At 53.1% G+C, this 18268-nt stretch overlaps 10 protein-coding genes across 10 annotated transcripts; 6 read left to right on the top strand and 4 right to left on the bottom strand.

Moving 5' to 3' along the window:
• Positions 1 to 644: 644 nt before the first annotated feature.
• On the top strand, positions 645 to 1799 carry CLAFUR5_01004 (uncharacterized protein; the record flags this gene model as incomplete). The annotated part of the gene is made up of 1 exon (XM_047900152.1): positions 645 to 1799. The coding sequence occupies one exon, from the start codon at positions 645 to 647 to the stop codon at positions 1797 to 1799; it is 1155 nt and encodes a 384-aa protein (XP_047755815.1).
• A 485-nt stretch (positions 1800 to 2284) lies between these two features.
• CLAFUR5_01003 (Type I acyl-CoA thioesterase mpaH) lies at positions 2285 to 3646 on the bottom strand (the record flags this gene model as incomplete). Its single annotated transcript, XM_047900151.1, has 2 exons — positions 2285 to 3141; positions 3217 to 3646. The coding sequence occupies 2 exons, from the start codon at positions 3644 to 3646 to the stop codon at positions 2285 to 2287; spliced, it is 1287 nt and encodes a 428-aa protein (XP_047755812.1).
• Positions 3647 to 4956: 1310 nt separating this feature from the next.
• CLAFUR5_01002 (uncharacterized protein) lies at positions 4957 to 5787 on the bottom strand (the record flags this gene model as incomplete). The annotated part of the gene is made up of 2 exons (XM_047900150.1): positions 4957 to 5245; positions 5300 to 5787. 2 exons carry the CDS (start codon positions 5785 to 5787, stop codon positions 4957 to 4959), a joined length of 777 nt encoding a protein of 258 aa, XP_047755813.1.
• Positions 5788 to 6020: 233 nt separating this feature from the next.
• Positions 6021 to 6674, top strand: CLAFUR5_01001 (Vacuolar protein-sorting-associated protein 25; the record flags this gene model as incomplete). Its single annotated transcript, XM_047900149.1, has 1 exon — positions 6021 to 6674. One exon carries the CDS (start codon positions 6021 to 6023, stop codon positions 6672 to 6674), a length of 654 nt encoding a protein of 217 aa, XP_047755810.1.
• A 46-nt stretch (positions 6675 to 6720) lies between these two features.
• CLAFUR5_01000 (uncharacterized protein) lies at positions 6721 to 7260 on the top strand (the record flags this gene model as incomplete). Its single annotated transcript, XM_047900148.1, has 1 exon — positions 6721 to 7260. The coding sequence occupies one exon, from the start codon at positions 6721 to 6723 to the stop codon at positions 7258 to 7260; it is 540 nt and encodes a 179-aa protein (XP_047755811.1).
• A 374-nt stretch (positions 7261 to 7634) lies between these two features.
• On the bottom strand, positions 7635 to 8611 carry CLAFUR5_00999 (NADP-dependent mannitol dehydrogenase; the record flags this gene model as incomplete). Its single annotated transcript, XM_047900147.1, has 2 exons — positions 7635 to 8380; positions 8434 to 8611. The coding sequence occupies 2 exons, from the start codon at positions 8609 to 8611 to the stop codon at positions 7635 to 7637; spliced, it is 924 nt and encodes a 307-aa protein (XP_047756344.1).
• Positions 8612 to 8957: 346 nt separating this feature from the next.
• Positions 8958 to 10047, bottom strand: CLAFUR5_00998 (NADH-ubiquinone oxidoreductase; the record flags this gene model as incomplete). Its single annotated transcript, XM_047900146.1, has 5 exons — positions 8958 to 9014; positions 9074 to 9605; positions 9660 to 9738; positions 9792 to 9849; positions 9907 to 10047. 5 exons carry the CDS (start codon positions 10045 to 10047, stop codon positions 8958 to 8960), a joined length of 867 nt encoding a protein of 288 aa, XP_047756343.1.
• Positions 10048 to 10525: 478 nt separating this feature from the next.
• On the top strand, positions 10526 to 12933 carry CLAFUR5_00997 (General negative regulator of transcription subunit 4; the record flags this gene model as incomplete). The annotated part of the gene is made up of 2 exons (XM_047900145.1): positions 10526 to 10642; positions 10702 to 12933. The coding sequence occupies 2 exons, from the start codon at positions 10526 to 10528 to the stop codon at positions 12931 to 12933; spliced, it is 2349 nt and encodes a 782-aa protein (XP_047756348.1).
• On the top strand, positions 12934 to 13287 carry CLAFUR5_20005 (uncharacterized protein; the record flags this gene model as incomplete). The annotated part of the gene is made up of 1 exon (XM_059462864.1): positions 12934 to 13287. The coding sequence occupies one exon, from the start codon at positions 12934 to 12936 to the stop codon at positions 13285 to 13287; it is 354 nt and encodes a 117-aa protein (XP_059318859.1).
• Positions 13288 to 13415: 128 nt separating this feature from the next.
• On the top strand, positions 13416 to 15791 carry CLAFUR5_00996 (uncharacterized protein; the record flags this gene model as incomplete). Its single annotated transcript, XM_047900144.1, has 2 exons — positions 13416 to 13452; positions 13492 to 15791. 2 exons carry the CDS (start codon positions 13416 to 13418, stop codon positions 15789 to 15791), a joined length of 2337 nt encoding a protein of 778 aa, XP_047756347.1.
• Between the last annotated feature and the right edge of the window lie 2477 nt (positions 15792 to 18268).

Genomic DNA, 18268 nt, shown 5'->3' with positions numbered 1-18268 from the left:
CACGAGTCGCCGGCGAGCGGATCGGCAGTGGTTGCTTGCTCTTCTGCGCGCTAAGAGCTGTCCCGCGGCGTTAAGCTCAGGTCTAGCATGCACATGATGGCATCGCGTGTGTGGCGGTGGTGGCTGATGAAACAACTCAAACAATGAAACGTGGAATGCTCATGTAGGGCGGCGATATCGAAGGCTACAGGAGTACAGCGGCGTTGTTGTGTGTCGACGGCGTGCTACCTTATGACAGGAGGAGGGTGTGGACGTGTGCTGCACGATGCCTCCTGCTCAATCCGGTTTTCCTTCCCGCAGCTCATTTCCTTGGAAGTGGTGCTGTGTGCCAGTGCCACTGTGTGGTGCATCGCTTCGATCTGACTCTAGCGGGAAGCTGCGGCGATCGTCGGTCAAGCCCCAGCAGATACAAAAGATCACAAGGTAACCCTGCCTGCGTGTGGCTGCCGGCCACCGAGCGTGAGAGCTTGGACACATTCACTCGACACATTTCACTCTTCACATGCATTGGTCGAGCAAGCTATCGAGGCGCTGCGACCGAGTAGAGAGCTGCATGCGAGATTGAACATCATGCGGTCGTATTGAGGCACTCGTACCGCAGAACTGTCGATCGCCTTGACACGCCATCACATCAGGACGCCATCATGGCACCTCCAGCACGGTCGAGGCCGATCAAAAAGAACGAGCTGAAAGACCTGTTCGTGTCCAAGGCAAACCCACCGGTCCTCTTCTCCGAATCGCTCCGGCCTAGTACTCTGGCACCCAATGTTCGGAGCATATCATGGTCGCCCACCGGTTCGATGGTCGCCGCCTCGGTCTCATCCAACATACGAGTGTGGAACGCCGAGCGACCCGACGTGAAGAACAGCACGGAGCTGCGAGACACGTCTTCAAAGCCAGGCAGCCACGCTAGCAACGTGGAGAAGATTGTCTTCTCGCCCAAGCATGAAGGCCTGCTGGCAAGCACTGGCGTAGACGGAATGCTCAAGCTGTGGGACGTTCGGCTTCCAGGCGGTGCCGCGTCTTTGGGAACTGGCGTTGCGGCGCATGCAAAAGGTGGATTGACTACGAAAGCGGGCGAGCACAAAGTGGACAACCAGGGGCTGTTTCTGACGTGGCATCCCAATGCCACCGAGCTCCTTGTTGGTCGCAAGGACGATGTCATCACGTCTGTGGACGTTCGTCGGACAGACAATGTACTATTTGGTGCCTCCACCGCCGGATCCACTGCGACAAATAGCTACGAGCTGACTGCCACGGATCGGACCCCAACGAAAGATGGGAAAGTCAGCTACAACCAGATGGCATTTTCAAACGATGCAAGTACCCTCTTCTCCGCCGAGACCAATGGAGGCATCCGCATATACGACTATCCCTCCATGAAGAAGCTCCACTTACTGTCCGGCCACACTGCATCAGTCAATGCTGTCACCTACTCCCCAGCCGGCACATATCTCGCCACAGGAGGGTCTGATGGTATCATTAACCTCTTCAACACAAGTACCTGGCTGTGCGACCATGCTCTCATGGACCACACGAACGCCGTACGAGACCTGAGCTTCAGCTTCGATGGCAATTACCTCGTTGTGGGTAGCGGGACGGCTGACAGCAAGGACGGCGATAAAGGCATCAATATCTACCACGTTGATACCGGCGACGTCGTGCACAAAGTCGAGACGACCAACGTGGTCACATATGTTGCTTGGCACCCCCATCGCTATGCGGTTGCTTACGGAGGAGATCCCGGTGGTCTCAAGATAGTTGGAGGGTTGAGTGATTCAGTCATTCCAGCAAGGTAGGGGCACAGTCTGGTGGTGAACTGAGCGTTAATGGCGTTACGAAGGCAGTCGGTGGCGATTTGAGAGCTCAACTCCGCCAACAGACAATTGGAAAATGAAATGCCGCGCCAGAAGGGACGGTGCAGTTGAATACGACTTGGTCGCGGCCTGCAGCTATACCGTTGTTCTACATCCCCGCTGAGGGTGACACAACGTCAGGCCATGTGTTGTCAAGCATCATCCGATGTAGGGCGTATCAGCAGGAATGCATGGTCACGATGCAACCTTGACCAAGTACGCTATCGTGGCAGTCAGGCAAGATGATGTGTGACGAATGGAGGTAAGTCCCTGGACGGGTAGAACGACTTCTTTCAGCACGCGAGCCTGTAGGGCCGGAGGACACGAGACAGCAGATCTCTCCAGCATAGCTGCAGCACGGTACCGACAAGGAGGGTCTAGAACATGACGTATCAAACAGAGTCGGAAGTCGATATCGCCAAGGTCTACTACAGCTTCGATGGCTTCTTTGTCGCTTGTTCCTTCACCTCCTTGACCCAGTCTCCGGTCATAGTCCTCTTAAACTCCTCGCTAAACTGACTCCTCATGTGCTTCGGCACCTCACTCCACTCTGCCCTCTCAGCGTCCTCCAGCTCCTGCCATCGGTTGAGCTCCGGTACTATCCACCCTGCCACAGCATTCGCAGTCTTGTCCACAACTTCCATAGGTATAAGATGACCAACACCTTTGAAAGTGATCTCGGCCACTCTGCCCTTCTTCAAGCCACCTGACCCGCCGACTCCAATGCCCGTTTGTGCGAGCTTGTCGGCTTTCAAAACTGGTGCTGAGAGATCTGACTGGTCGCCGAAGACGTAGAAGACGCTTGGTCGGACATGGGGTAATCTCTTAAATGTTGCGAGGGGTTCTGGCCGATAGAATGGTGCCACTGGGCCCAACGCGAGGTCCACATCTGGATGTGTGACGGAGTTAGGTTCTGTCGAAGGCGAAGAATACGCAGCAGTGGGAAAGTTTGGCCGCAGAAACGTGAAAACTTCCTGATGCTTCGTTGTCTTCAACGTGAGCTCTCGCTCGGTATCCTTGTCAGGCTGTATCGAAGCTGTGCTGGGGTCTGCAGATACTGTCGGTAATGTGGTTTTCGCTGTGTTGACTTCTGGGTACAGTGGGGTGGGAAGCTCGCGTAGACCATGATCAATCCATTTCTCGAGAACTCGCGGATCCCATGTCTTGTAGAACTTCGACCGGTTGAAACCAGCTATGGCATCCTTTCTGCTTGGCCAACGATCTCTCCGGACAGTTGAAGCTCTGGCAGGTCCAAAGTTGCCTTGCACCGAAGGCAGCCTTTGGACTACAGGATCGATCAGTACAAGGGTGGTGAATAGGCGTGGGTGCATGAGCGATAGGTTTATGAGGTTGTTGCCACCCATGCTATGTCCGATGCCGATGATAGGTCGCTTCATATCCCGCTTGAAGTAGTTCACCATCATCAGAAGATCTCGGGGGTGGTCCATCCATGAAGGATCGTTGCCTAGTTTGTGTTCGTTCAGAATACCTGATTGCCCCTGATGTGACACGTCTGCGATGAAGATATTGCGGACGTACACATTCTTGTCTTTTAATCGTTCGAAGAGATCGTCCCAGAGAGGCTCGTAGAGTTCCTTCGGGAATCCATTGGCATGAGCGCCAATGATAGTCACGCTACGCTGCTTCTTGTTGCCACTTTCTAGTGGTGTGTACTGCTTGACTGCCAGATGTAGCTCATCTTCTTGATCCTCCGCGGTCGCTCGTGCATACTCCCTGATATGGCACGTTGGCACTGTGTGCTCGTAGATCTTGAAGTGAGCAGTCTTCATGCTTCGTCCCGGTGTGCACTGCTAGTAATCCAGCTCAGCTGCATTGTCGATGGTCTATGTTCAGTGGTGATGTGTTCGATCATCCACGAACCGCTCGGGCCACTGTCAAGCCGAGGTTGATCTCTCAACTGCCGCTTGTTCATGCCACGGCTTAGAGAAGCCACGGTCACCAGCCTGATAAGCACCATTCCGACCGCATTATTGACTTACTGTTCCATAGGTCTAGGATTAGGTTATCCTTGCAACACGGCTCTCCATGAGCAAGCTCTACCCCACCACCGACTTCATGTTCAGCCGATGTCGCGCAAATGGATGAGGTGTTCTACAAGAAAAAATGGCAGGGTAGGTACAGTCGTGTGACATCTTCATTTCCTTGAGCGAAGTCTTCCATGGCAGAAGTGAGCATTGCTAGTACATTGAGCGACTCAACGACCGGCCGCACGGGTCGAGAAGATTTACCCATTGAGGACCATCATCATCAGTTCAATAAATCTCCAATCCCACCTGCCGCAGCACATACACGGTCGCAGGAACGATCTGATTACATCGATCATATCACCATTCCGTTGGACAATGTTTCGGCATGGACACCTACCAAGCGACTGCGGGTTGGCATCATTGGAGCTGGATGTTCTAAGCTGCTTGATTTCGTCATCTACGATAAAGGGGCCACGGTTGGCGGTACGTGGCGCGAGAACAGCTGTCTTGGAGTGCGATGTGATGGGTGGTATCGCGACACCACACAGCCAAGCTCATGGGTAGGTTGGTGTCGCGATACGCCTGTGTCCTCGACCGCATGTTAATCACGGGTTGCTTGCAGGTGGAGACGATCCGAACCCAAATCCGCCGTATACAGCCCAGGATAAGGCACATCTTCGCGTGCCACAGGCGTTGAGGGATTATCGCAAGACGGTCCAAGGTAACATGTCCTGAGATGCCGAATCTCTTCTTCTTCACAGGGCCCAATGCGACAGTCGGACACGGTAGTCTGATATTTTCACTGGATTGGTCAGCCGAATGGATGATTAAATGGATCACAAAGATGGCTTACGAAGACATTGCATCGATTGCGCCCAAACAGGATGTCGTGGACGAGTTCGTCCGATACGGCGATCAGATCCATGAAGCCCTTACCTGGACTGGAGCATGTCGGTCCTGGTACAAGGCGAACCGTATTGATGGCAGAGTGACCGCCACTTTTGCCGGAAGTGCCATTCTTTACGAGAAGCTGGTAAATGGCAGACTTCGCCCAGAAGATTTCGATATCAAGTATCGAAGTGCGAATCGGTGGCGTTTCTTGGGCAATGGCTTCACTGAATTTGAGCTGACGGAGGGTAATGATCTGAGCTATTACATTCCATAATGTCAGCTGGTGCGGTAGGAAGTCCAGCCGTTTGCGCGCCAGAAACTGCCATGATCAACGGGTCGATAGGATCGGGGCACATAGTGTCGGGCTCTCCAGGAGCATGCTCGTCGCCGGTCGGGTCATTGATGGCCTGTGGGCCGGCGCGTCTTCTCGCAGTGGCGCGACCGTTCTCAACACGTCGTCGAACGGGACCTTCTGGGTCGAACAGATTGGCCACTTTGTAGATACGATCACTGAGGAGATTAGATTAGTACCGCGTGATAAGTTGTAGACAACTGACCACCTACCGTCCGACGACATTATATCTGGAGCGGATATGCTTATACAATTGCTGGCGGCCTAGCTCTCTGATTTTGTTGCCGTCCTTCAACTCCTGGTGGAGCAACTGCGCAATTGCAGCCTCTGCATCGTCGCGCTCTGAGGCCGGTATGCGCTTCAATAGACCCATTTCTTTCCGTAGTCGCGCGATTCTCTTTTCACCGATATTGTAGCCTTCCTTCTCCAGCAACTCGCGCGTCTTCTCATCAGTGAAGCGCAGGACGTGGAAGCAATGCGCGACGCGCTCTCGCAGTTCCTCGGAGTCCTTGTAGGCTGGCCGTCTCGCAGTGATGTTCCAAGTGGCAAGCTGTTGCATCAACTTCGACCTCCCGATCTTTACGCCATGCTGCTCTTCCAGCTCCCGGCGGATCTCTTCCTGCGTAATGCCAGCAGCCACGCGTTCCGTGATCCATTCTCGTCTGTCGTCGAGGACGATAGGCGGCCTCCCGCCCGGCATCGTGGATGTCGCTCATGCAATGCAATGCACAGGGCATGCGAGATCGAGATGGAGATTGAAGTCAAATAGCAGCTGGTTGCAGAGACAGAGACGCGCTAAATATTAGTTCCACACATAGGCATGCGCGCCCCGCACTTGATTGACTTGATCGACTCTTGAGGAAGCACTTGCCCCTCCCTCTACTACTTCGAGTCTTGAAGTCTTCGAGTCTTCGACAATCGTGCTGGCACAGTATGGACGCAGCATCGCCCGAGCCGTCGCTGGCAGGGTTGTCGCTAGGTGGCTCGACCTATGTGCCTTCGCGCTCGACGTGTCCGGATCAAGCGACAGCCAGCGACGCCTCGAAATTCACTCTCCCAGCGTACACCAGCTTCCCGCCTTTCTATACACTGCAACCCAACTTGACCACTCGCGCCCGACAACTGCAATTGTGGTCGACGTTAATCATCGCGTACTGCGCTCACCATCGTCTGTTCAAGCTCTCCCTCTCATCCCCACCAGCGGATCTCTTCAGCAACACAGCCATCAAAAGGAGCCTCAAACCCAATGACGTTCGATCTGTCCTCGACCACATGAGCCAGCCCGCGAACGGATCGTTAGTCGAGTGGATTGCGCCTACAACCAGAGGAGAGCAAACGCACACATGCTTTGTGTATTGGCGGAGCTTGAGCGAATGGGCGGACTCCATTTACGACTGGGTGGACGAGACAGGCCAGAAAGGCGCTGTACTGACAGTGTACGAAATACGAGAGGGCGAGGCAGTGCAGAACAAGGAGTGGAAAGATATCGACGAGGTTTTGCTGAGGAAGATTTTCCATGTCCTCGTCAAACGAGGCAGAGCCCAGATCTTCGGGCAGGAAGAGAACGCAGGCGTCAAGTTCTTCTAGGGACAGAACTCAGGCATCAAGTTCTTCCAAGGAAGCAAGACAAGACATGCCCGTACGACAACGCAGAGTTGCAAATGTTCAGACTGCAAGCCCAAGCAAGAAGCCGAGAAGAGCCAAGAGCCGACAGGTCGAAGAAGGGACTCGGGAGCCTCCGAAGCAAGACGATGATCGCGAGTCTATCTCGGTTGTAGATCGACAGCAGGGCAGTCTGTACGACGCAGTCGCAGGGCGTCTTTCGCGTGACGGCTTCATCCTGTCAAATGCCATCAAACAGCCGATGCCGCCGGACCAGGTGCTGTTCAGTCAGAAGAATGCACCAACACGATACCAAGAGGATGATGCGTACTTTGTGCATCGTCGTCTTCCTTCCGGCGCAAGGTTGCCAGATTCCGACATGTTGAAAGCTATCCATTCTTACGCTTCTGACTTCTACGGATCAGGTATTTTGGGCAAATGCGACGAGGACTTCACAAGCATGGACGAAACGGCACTCATTGCTCTAGGTGTCTTGCTCGAAGAGGCTGCCTCGCAGTCGCTTGGTAAGACTGGTGATCTTGCCTTTGTGCAAGGTGAGAAGAGAGGTTAAAATGCCCGACATGCCTTGGGTGAGTCTTCGTTAGCAATCAGCTGGCAGCATCAATTGCTACATCAGCGACAGGGCAACTATGCTTCTGCAGAGTCACACAAACCTCGCCGTAGTTTTGAAAGCACACATGAAAGCATCAGTGCTAATTTGGACCGTGTAGTGGCGATAAAGAGTCTGTAAGAGGTCGACATTATGCTAGCGAATGAAGCGAAGTATCTAGACATGTTGAAGGTGTCTCGCCTACTTGGGACGACTATGAAATGCATAGCGATGGACGAGAGATGAAGATCGATACAATAAGGCGACAAGACTTGCTACCTGCGATTCATTCTGCGAGCTGTCAAAGCTGACATTAAGCTAGCACGTGAACTACGCTAAAACACGGTTGCACCACCATCGATTAACATGTCAGCACCATTGATATAACTTCCTGCACGACTCGCCAACAAAACACACATCCCCTCCACCTCAGGCGGCTGCCCCATGCGTCCCATGGGATTATGCGCTGCCCAGCTCGCCCTCGCCTCCGCGATATTCCCATCACCTGCGTTCAGAATGGTATCCATGTATCCTGGACTAATGGAGTTAACCCTGATCCCATGCACTGCCCACTCCGCTGCCAGAGATGATTTCAACGCAACAATGGCAGCCTTGCTGACGTTGTACCCGACCTGCGGCTGCGGGAAGTTGACACGATGCGCACTGATACTGGCCGTCATCGTAATGGTCCCACCGCTACCCTGTGATTTCATCTGCCGTGCCGCGGCCTGAGCACAGAGGAAAGATCCGGTGGTGTTGACATCAAGGGTCTTGCGCCATTGAGCCGTCGACATGTCCATAGCATGGTAACAACCTACGATCCCTGCGAAGCAGAAGAGATGATCCAACGTTCCAAACGTCTGCACCACGGAGGTGACGGCTTCAGCAATGGCTTCATCGTCCGTGACGTCCACTGCGATGCTGAAGATGCGAGTGCTGGGGAATTCGGAGGCGAGTTTGGCGATCGCTGGTTGGGCGCTTCGGAGGGTGGCTTCAAGATCCCAAAGGCAAAGACCTGCAGCGCCGTGCTCCAGGAGGGCACGGGCTGTGGAGAGGGCTAGGGTGCCGGCACCGCCAGTGACTGAAGATGCTGTTAGATTGTGGACCATAAAGCAGCACTTCGATTTCACATACTGACTACATTGCCTTCGACCGCGAAGCGTGCCAATGCTCTCCCTTCCGCGTTGAGGTAGTGAGGTAATGGTGGTGGCGGGCTAGTCATAGATGCCTCTGAGCCATCTGAGAGCTTCATGAACGGCAGAGTACGAGAAGTAAGGTCGTCACGGCCAACTGTGTCACCATTGGTTGCCATTGTGCCTGGGGGAGTCCCGAGTTGACTTGTGTAGGTCGATCGAAGTACCGTTGGTAAACTCGAGTGAGACTGGCCTGGAGGTGGAATCGTGGACCTTTTATGCGCGTAGTGTATGTCAGTGTTGCGAAGTTGGAAGTGATGATTTGAATCTTTCAAGCTTCATCGGCGGGCAGCAACTTTACCGAGAGCTCTAGTCTCAGCAGTGCAAGTCAAGCGCGGGTCTACCACCTACCGCCAGACCGCGGCATTCCTTTCGATGTGGTCGCGCTGGATGCATGGGTTTCGACTGTATTTACAAGGTATATCTCTACAGGAGTGCAGCAAATCGTCACCGCAACGCTGCCGCTTACTTCTTCTTCTCCTCTTCCGGCTTAGGTTCTGGCTTCGGGGTTGGCAGCTTGAACTGTTGTACAAGTCAGCAATTAGCCGCCAGCAGAGCAAGATGGCTATGAATGAGCTTACGGTGTCTGGCTTCCTGTCGTGTCCCGGGCCAACTTGTTCCCAAGCCGCTGTACCTCCCTCAAAGTTCCTGAACGCTTGCGATAGCTCCAATGGCTCGACCACTATGCGCTTCTTCTCCTCATCGTATCTGATCTCAGTATAGCCAGTGAGAGGGAAGTCTTTCCGCAGCGGGTGTCCATCGAAACCGTAGTCGGTCAAGATTCTCCTCAGATCCGGGTGGTCTACGAAGAAGACGCCAAACAGGTCGTACACCTCTCTCTCGTACCAATTCGCACCGTCATACAGGCTTGTTATTGAGGGCACTGGAGTAGCTTCGTCGCAGTATGTCTTCACTCTGATGCGCGAGTTGTGTCGCACCGAAAGCAGATTGTAAACGACCTCGAACCGCTGGTCTCGTGTCGGGTAGTCGACGGCTGTGATGTCGGCGACCATGGTGTACTCGGCGGCGGTGTGGTATTTGAGGAAGGAGAAGGTTGGGACGACACCAGAGGGTGGGATGTAGATGGTGAGCTCATCTTTCCAGACGGAGAACCTGGCAAAGCATTAGGTGAAAGTAGTCGAGGGGCGAGGTTGTGACTGGACGCACTGCTGGACGTATTTGGGCAGACACGACATCAGGTACTGGCCGTATGCGTGGAGGCCCTGCGCCTTGTCCTCGTACTTGTCTGCGGCGGCGTTAGAGAGCACGGCGACATGGCGGAGAGAGGCATTGGCTGACCTGCTGGATTGACGATGGGCACATGGAGCTTGCCTGCGGCACTGCGCTGTGCGTGTCGCTACCACATATCAGTACTGCGCTCCCTCTCCGTGTATATATATATGCATGTGCGCACCATGTTGGGGAGATCTGGATGGCTGCCCGCGAGCTCCTTCGGCCGGCCTGCTGTCGTAGTGAAGGCGCGCACAGCATTGTTGCTGGTCTTCGCAGCGCCGACAGCTGCCCGGAGCGGTCTGGCCAGCGATCGTGAAGCCATGGTGTTGTGTTGTGTTGTGCTGTGCTGTGCTGTGCAGTGCTGTGCGGTGCTGTGCGGTGGTGGAGTGGTGGGAAGCAGTCGGCTGCAGGTGCACTTCACTTTTGCCCGTCTCGTCTCGGTGCTGCGCGCATCTCCTACATGTACATGGACCTCGTCGACGTCGATGATGCTTCAGCAGCTTTCCATTGGCTGACAGCTCGGCGCGTCACGTGCACGCATCCTGCCTGGACGCACCTCGATCTTGAAGCCAGCCGAACGACCTCGAAAGCATCCCAAACACCATCCCTGCCGCCCCTTGGACACCACCGCACACTGCCGCTCTCTCGCCCCCTACACCGCGCACCCACCACCCACCACCCTCCGACGCCCTCACCATCCTGGCGTCCTACACCGACTTCTACCGTCCAAGTGCGCGTTGCTCCCTCCGCCTCCTCCATCTTGAGCTCCCACGCGTCAAGCTCCACACACGCCACACATCATGTCGAGACTACAGGATCAGTTCATCGACGACGACGAAGAGGAAACATGTCCGCTGTGCGTGGAAGAGCTCGACCTTACAGACAAGGGCTTTCGACCGTGCCCCTGCGGATACCAGGTGCGTTTCAGCATCATGTCCCAGAAACCGTCATCAACAGACTACTAACCCACCTCTAGATATGCCAGTTCTGCTATCACAACGTCAAGAACAACATGAATGGCCTGTGTCCAGCATGTCGACGGCCCTACAACGACAACGACATCGAATGGAAAGTTGTCACTCCCGAGGAAACCGCGGCGCACAAGGCTCGGCAAGCACAGAAACAGAAGAAGACCCAGGCCATGTTGCAGAAAGAAAAACAGAAAGCCGAAGCGGAGAACCTCAGCCGGAAACACCTGGCTGGCATGCGCGTGGTGCAGAAGAACCTCGTCTATGTGACCGGACTCAGCCCTACGACTCAGGAGGATCAGCTTTTGGCGACCTTACGCGGAGAGCAGTACTTTGGGCAATACGGCAAGATCATCAAGATTGTTGTCAGTAAAGCGCGAGATACGTCCCATCCCAACAGCGTGGGCGTATATGTAACATACGAGCGCAAAGAAGACGCTGCGAGTTGCATAGCGGCGGTCGATGGTACCAAGAATGGCGATAGGACTCTTCGGGCTCAATTTGGAACCACGAAATACTGCTCTGCTTACTTGCGTGGAGAGACATGTTCGAATCGGAATTGTATGTTTCTACACGAACCAGGGGAGGCAAACGAAAGCTACTCCCGCGCGGATCTGTCCTCACTCAACGCCGGATCTTCACAGCATGGTGGCGCTCGACCACCACCTCCGCAGTCGCAACAGCCTGTCTCGGCAGCACAGCCGATGACGCGACAAGGAAGTGGTGACCAGCCTTTAGCGGATGCACCTGACCGACCAGCTTTACCTTCGACGGCTAGCTGGGCATCAAGACCGCAACCTCACTCTGGCCGAGCGGAGACCCAATCGACAGGCACGACTGTAGAGAGCCCGCCGCCCGTTACCGCGACACCTGCACTACAATCTGAGCAGCCCGCCGAGCCCGCAGAATCATCCCCTGCAGATCAAGCGGAGCCAGAGTTCGCAGAAATATCGCCTCAGCCAGCAGCCGTCCAGCCTCGAAAGACGCAAATTTCGCCTCTTGAACTGCTCCTCAGAAACTTCAAGATTGACGATTTCAAGTTGGTGTGGTCTACGAATGGCATCCCCCAGACCGATCTGGACATCATCAGCAACTACCCACCTTTGTTTGATCAAACCGGGGGAGCCAGGCGTCGGGTTAGAAAACAACGTGAGGAAGAACAGCGCCGAATGGAGCAAGAAACGCAAGCATATCAGCAACCTCCTGCTGTCGAGCCAGACGACAACCCGGAAATGAGTGGAAGTCTTCAGCTTGGCGGCGAACCAGAGGAACGACAGAATGTGAATCAGATTCAGGGCGCAATTCAACCTCCTGGCGAAGGCGGACTTGACCAGCGCTTCCAATTCGGTGGCGGTGTTGCAAGCCCAGGCATTAGTGACCGTGGCCTCACACCCCAACAGCATCAACAAATGCTCTTGCAGACGCTGAAGCCAAATACCATAGGCACATATTCCGGGACGCAGCAATCCACCGCATTTTCGGCACCACTTCAACAGCAAAGTTCTCAGCCACTTGGACACCAACGGAACGTCTCACGATATTCCTTCGCTAACGACTCTTCCTCGGCTTCTGCGGCTGTGAAGCCAGTAGCAAACCCCAAACTTATGAATCAACAATCTTCGATGATGCCTCCGGCAGGTGGCAATCACTTTAGCGCACAGCACCAGCAACCACACGGGCAGTTTTACAGCAGCAACGTAACCGGCCCTCCACCCGGCCTTAAGACGACTGGGACACCTCCTGTCAGCGGCAATCTCACATTTGGCCAAGGTCATGGCTTCGCGACCGGAGGCATTCAATACAGCGCTGGCACTCCTCGCAACCAGCAAGACAACTACTACAGGGAGTTGATGCGCGGTCGTGACGGCGCAGCCGGTGGCGTGGATGCCAAGCGTGAGTTACACTCTTTTCCCAACTACAACAATACCCACCCCAACGCGGCGTATCCTCCTGCCCAGTCCAATGCATTCCCTGCCTCCCCCTATCCGTCCCTTGGTGCTTATGGTGATGGTGAAAAACAGCGCAAGAAAAAGGGCAAGAAGCACCGTCACGCTAACACTTCTTCCTCATCGGGAGGAGGTGTCGTCGACGTCGCAGACCCCAGCGCCAGTCATCTGCTACAAGCACGGCTACACCAAGGTCCGAGTGGGCTCGGCGGGAACGCATTCGCTGGTCAGTCGGGCGCTGCAAATAACATGTACTCGGTCATGCACGGCGGCGGTTATGGCGGACGTTGGTAGATGCGGCGTTCTATCTTTATTTCGGCAGTTCGGCTTGTATATGTGGCGACGACTTTTGTTTTGTTTCTGCTTGAGCGGCCAGCTTTCGCTGGATTTACTGCATGGTGTTTATGGGGCTGGGAAGATAACTGGATCAGCGCCAAGTGTTGGACGCAGACCAGCGCATTCGAAATCGAGCAGCATGACGCGAAAGCGGCCACCACCTACATGGTGGGCCTGATGTCAGGAGCAGGCACAGAGCAGCTTTTTGGTTTGCGGCAGGCGTTCTCTTTCGTTCACGTCTCTCGTCATGACACGTCTTGTACGTATCTCACGGCTTCTTCTTTAGTGGCTGATAGATTGACGGAAAGCTAGTTACAACGGCTTGATAGCTTTACACTCACTTCCACACGCGCATGACTTGACGAGAGACGTGAAATGTATATTAGATTTCGAGCGTTCTATTTGGTGTGGGTGTTTCATTCGCCGCTGCCGCTGCCGCCATGCATGACAAGAGAAGGACATACGCCGCAACTGTAAGCAATTAAGTTTGGGATATCATGCTGACCTGCTGCGCAGATGACACCGAGTTCCCTCCCCTCGCGCCCTCCAGACATCACAGCATAGCATCACGCATATCGCTATTGGACGAGTCTCGCACCTCCACGCCGCCAATCCCACCAGGTTTCGGGGGCCAACTGGCCAACGAGAATCGTCGCTCGACACCGACCGTGCCGCCAGGGTTGACAAGGCCCAATGCCCTACCAGATCTCGAGGGGTCATCGTCTCGACCAACTTCTCGACCTTCAAGCAGAGCTAGTCTGCGTAGGACTGCCTCCCAGATACTGCCTGCGCTTCCTTTGCGACCAGGGACACCAGCTAGGCCTACGCCATCACGCAAGCAGACCAGAGAAGAGGAAGACATCGCTCTCCCGGATGAGACGCCGACCAGACCATCTAGAACTACATCATCGCACCTGAAGCATGATTTGTCCGCTGAGGCTGCCGAAGAGTCCAAAATGGGGGCCGGGTCTGAGCCCGTCCAGTCAACGACTGATGGAGTGGGGCACCTATCCGACAAAGCAGATGAGCACTTCGGTGCACCGCCTACCCAGCCTGATGACAGTAATGTCGACATCATCAAGAGTGTCGCCACAGCGTCAGAAGCATCAGCTCGTGTGCCTTCCGAAGCGCAATCTTCATCTAGTGTCGTTGCGAAAGCTAAGGTTGAGAGCGCAAAGAAAGCCGAGAGTAGTGCCATCGACACATCGAAGCGCAAACACCCGGGCAAACTGGATATCACGGCGGCTGTCATGAAACAGAAGCAAGAACCTCATGTCGTCTCTTCAGAGACTCCAATTGAGGCCGGCACGCCGGGTAGAGCATCGCACGCGGTCTCACAGACACCTTCTACCAAGCTGCCGGAGAGCCCTAGTGTTGCGTCACCTGCGATCAAGACAGTTCCAAGAACACTCAGGGTTGTACAAACCCCCAAAGCAGATACACCACCACCGAAGGAGTTTACCCTGCCCACCATCAAGAGCATAGCTGCCCACAAACTCCCTTCGCGGCAGCCAAGTGTTGGCTCGATCGACATGCCAGGCACGCCATCTAGCGAGCATGTCTCAATATCTGACAATGTGTCGCTGACCTCAACTTCAGTGTCTCGCGCCAATTCACCTCCACCCATGGCAAGCAGGGTCGGCTCAGCACCAGTGAGGACCAAAACGAAGAGCCAGATGAAGAAAGAACGGCAAGAGCGAGCCAAGGCCATGGAAGAGGAAAAGGCCAAGGTTGAGGAAGCCGCAGACGAAGAGCCTGCCCAGGAAGCAATCGTCAGTCGCAAGAAGAAGGCGAAGAAGGAGAAGGAGCCACGTCCGGCAAAGCCGAAAGCAGTAGCACCCACCGCGACTGCAGACTCCACGCCGACAGCAAGTCGACCTGCATCACCTGGCAAGACCACTGCAGAGTTTTCGCCCGTTGCCGATACGGCTTCGTCAACACCAAAGGAAGTGAAACCAGCCACGCCAACAAGATCAATGCGTGCGCCACCACCGCCTATGCAACCTCCATACCAACCCTCACCACCTCCGACACCAACTTTGACAGCTGCACAACTAATCGCAGAAATCAAAGCCGCAGCACCAGAGCTTCAAAAATCTGTGGAAAGTTTGTTTCGTGTGGCTAACAGTCACCATTTCAAGGCGCCTCAGCATACTTCACAAAAGGACTTACTTGCGGGCTGGAAGTCAGACTTCAACATCAAGCTCACCAAAGAAGAAATTCATGACCTGCTCAATGGTAAAGTTGCAGCAATTCAGCGTGGCAGCGACAACGACAATCGTACTTTCGATCGACATACTGTCACTCCATCTGGCGCACATCTACGAGCTTTGACTAGGGAACTGGAATTGAGGTTCCTTGAGCTTGAGAAGGCACTTAGGGATATGCCCGAGGAGTTTCGTTTTCGCCCATCCAAGCCCCAGAATGAGATGAAGCTCCCTTCCTTCGATCTCGAGAAGCTCAGGCGCGACATCGAAAACAGCGGCGGAAGAGGTGTCAGCGTCATGGAACAAATGGTGCAAGATGGAAGCACAATGAAGAAGGGTGCATTTCTCGTGGACGAAGCGAGCAAGTACATCAATGAGTTCGTGATGCCGCCCGTGACGCCTCCTCCAAGTGCTGGTAGGAACGTCAACGTGCAGGCTACTGGTCATGCGCAGGCGGTGCAGTCACAGAACGGGGATGGCTCGATGAATGTGCCACCGATGGATATTGCGGATAGGCAGTTGAACGATGCGAAGAGGGTGGCTGACGAGAAGGAGCATGCGTTGAGGAAGGCGATGAAGAAGAACAAGAGACTGGCGGGACTAGCTTGAAGCATGATCAAGGTAGAAGGAGAAGAAGGAGCAGGCCACTTGATAACACTGACGGAAAGGTCTTTCGCCACAATACTCGGTCATGCACTTTTCCTTCTCCGAAGCCACATTCTCAGAACGTGCCGATCGATGAAAGATGTCGTCTACGGCAGAACAGAGGAACACGACTCCAACTCAACCGTGATCGAAATCATCGGGAGGTAGCTCACAGCCTCAGCCCTTGCGAATCCAATTCCGCCCGACGGCGGCCGTGGTCGTTGACCGTATACGGAGCGCATGCTCACCTGATCCTTCCTGTGAGGTCTCGGCGAACCGGACTGTGGAGGAAAGGGGACGAGGGCACTGGAGAGGAACTGTTGGAGTGCCGGCAAGGTTGTTGAATATATACACGGCGGTGAGTCTTTGTTGCAGATGGTGAGTCTTCTTGTCTTTGTCCTACGAAACTATGGTAATTCTGTTCGTTGTCGCCGCACTTTGTGGCAGTGCCTTTCCCAGAATGAGACTTCAACGGCCACTGCAATGCCACAAAGATGTCGCACAAAGAGACATTTGTCAGCCATGATTTTGGTTGACGTTTGCCCAGCAATGAACAAGATGTTTCAACGGTGGAGATGTGGTACACGTCCATGCCCGCGTAGTGTACGAGCTGTTGGCGACTGGCCGTGCAGAGACATTCAACTCCAGTAGTACACACTGTGACTCGTGAGCAGTGAGTAGCTGGTCCACATGCAGTGGCATGGTCCAGCCGGTCCACACAAGGCCCATGACTGGGGGCAAATACTATTTGACGCGTACGGCTTTGCTATTCGGCATGTAGAGTGGGTCCAGATTGGCTATATCCGGCAATTCTCGAGGTCCTTAGGCAACAAGATCTAACATGGCCGTGAGAGCTTCACTCTTCGAAGTTCGATCTAGATTGCTTCGAGGATAACGACTTTTATTACCCCCTTAACCCCCTAAGAGGGGTTTAAAAAGTATAGGATATAAAGTCTTATAATTTGACCTAGAATACTCTCTAGAAGCGACTTAATTCGAGGTCTCTATAACTAGATAGATTGATTTTTTATTTATTTATTCTATTAACGTACTATTTAAGTCCTAGACTATATAATACGGGTCTTATAATAAGACTAAAAGTCGAGACGAGAGGAAAAGCCCTCCGGCTAGAGAGCCCTCTTAAAAGTAAAGAAAGAGTTTATTCTTTACGATATTACTAGAGCCTTCCCGCCCTACGAGTCCCGGCGTATAACTTGTACTCCTTTTACGCCGTATCTCCTAGTTACTAAGTTATCGTATCGTAGTTTATATTACCTTTTATCGCGATCTAAGTATATATATAGGTAATAGCCTATTATTATAACTTAAGGCTACGTACGCTAAGAATTAGGTAACTAATTAGTTATTTATAGCCTCTTTAAGAGTAATACTTGTCTATTCTATATAGATATATATAATATATAACCTACTTTTAAAATACTCTATATAAGCCCGTATAATAACTTCCTATACTAATAACGTTATACCTTTTACTCTAGAAAGTAAAAATTACGCCCGTATTTCCCGTTCTTCTCCGCCGTACTAGGTAGCCCCGTCGTATATAAGTTATAAACGAGCAAAATCCTAAAATACCCGTCCTCTCTATTTCTTCTTTAGTATCGCTAGTACTAGTCGTAGTGTCACGGGCGAGGGTACTATAATAGGGTCGGGCAAAGATATATATAGTTACGCGAGCTATCTAAGAGAGCGCGAGAAGCGCGAGAAGATAAAGTCGCGCGAATCGAGCTAGCGGGCACTAGCGGCCGTTAGCGCGCGGGCGTACGGCCGACGATACTATATTACGAGGCAGTTCGTAAAAAGGGCTATCTCGTAATAGCACCCCCCCTCCTCGTATAAGTCCTTGTCCCTCTTACTATATATACTCTTTACGGTATTATATACCTCTTCTTTATCTTTAGCGATATAAATAAACTAGCTAACGGGGTCTATAAGCTAGTAGTCCTCTATATTCTTTATCTAGAACTTGTTTAGGCTAATCTATAGCTCGTACGACACTATAGGCTTACCGGCCTTAGCGCTAAGGCGGCGGTATTCGACGATATATTTACTAAACTCCTAGCCGTACTTCTACTTTAGCTAGTATAGGTCGCGTCTAGCCTTAAGCTTAATGTCTCGAGGATTCTTACCGAAGTTATCGTCTAACTCGTTCTATATATTCTCGAGGCTTACCTATTCGTCGTTCTCGATAGCCGTACGGATAATATCCCTAGGGGTACCGAGAGTATAACGCTTAGCGTAGTTAAAGGTATTAAGGTAAGGTGTTGATATATATATATATATATATATATTGTTCATTATACTATTATAGAGCCTGTTAGCCTATATAGCTATACTACCTACTTCTAGTTATAAAGGGGAAACTCGTATTATAGAGTAAAAATCCCCTCTCCTCTCCTATACGTTCTTAACCTTGCCTTCTT

The sequence above is a fragment of the Fulvia fulva genome, chromosome 1 (genome assembly GCF_020509005.1).
Source record: "Fulvia fulva chromosome 1, complete sequence".
Classification (NCBI taxonomy): domain Eukaryota; kingdom Fungi; phylum Ascomycota; class Dothideomycetes; order Mycosphaerellales; family Mycosphaerellaceae; genus Fulvia; species Fulvia fulva.
This window is presented reverse-complemented; position numbering and strand designations above follow the sequence as displayed.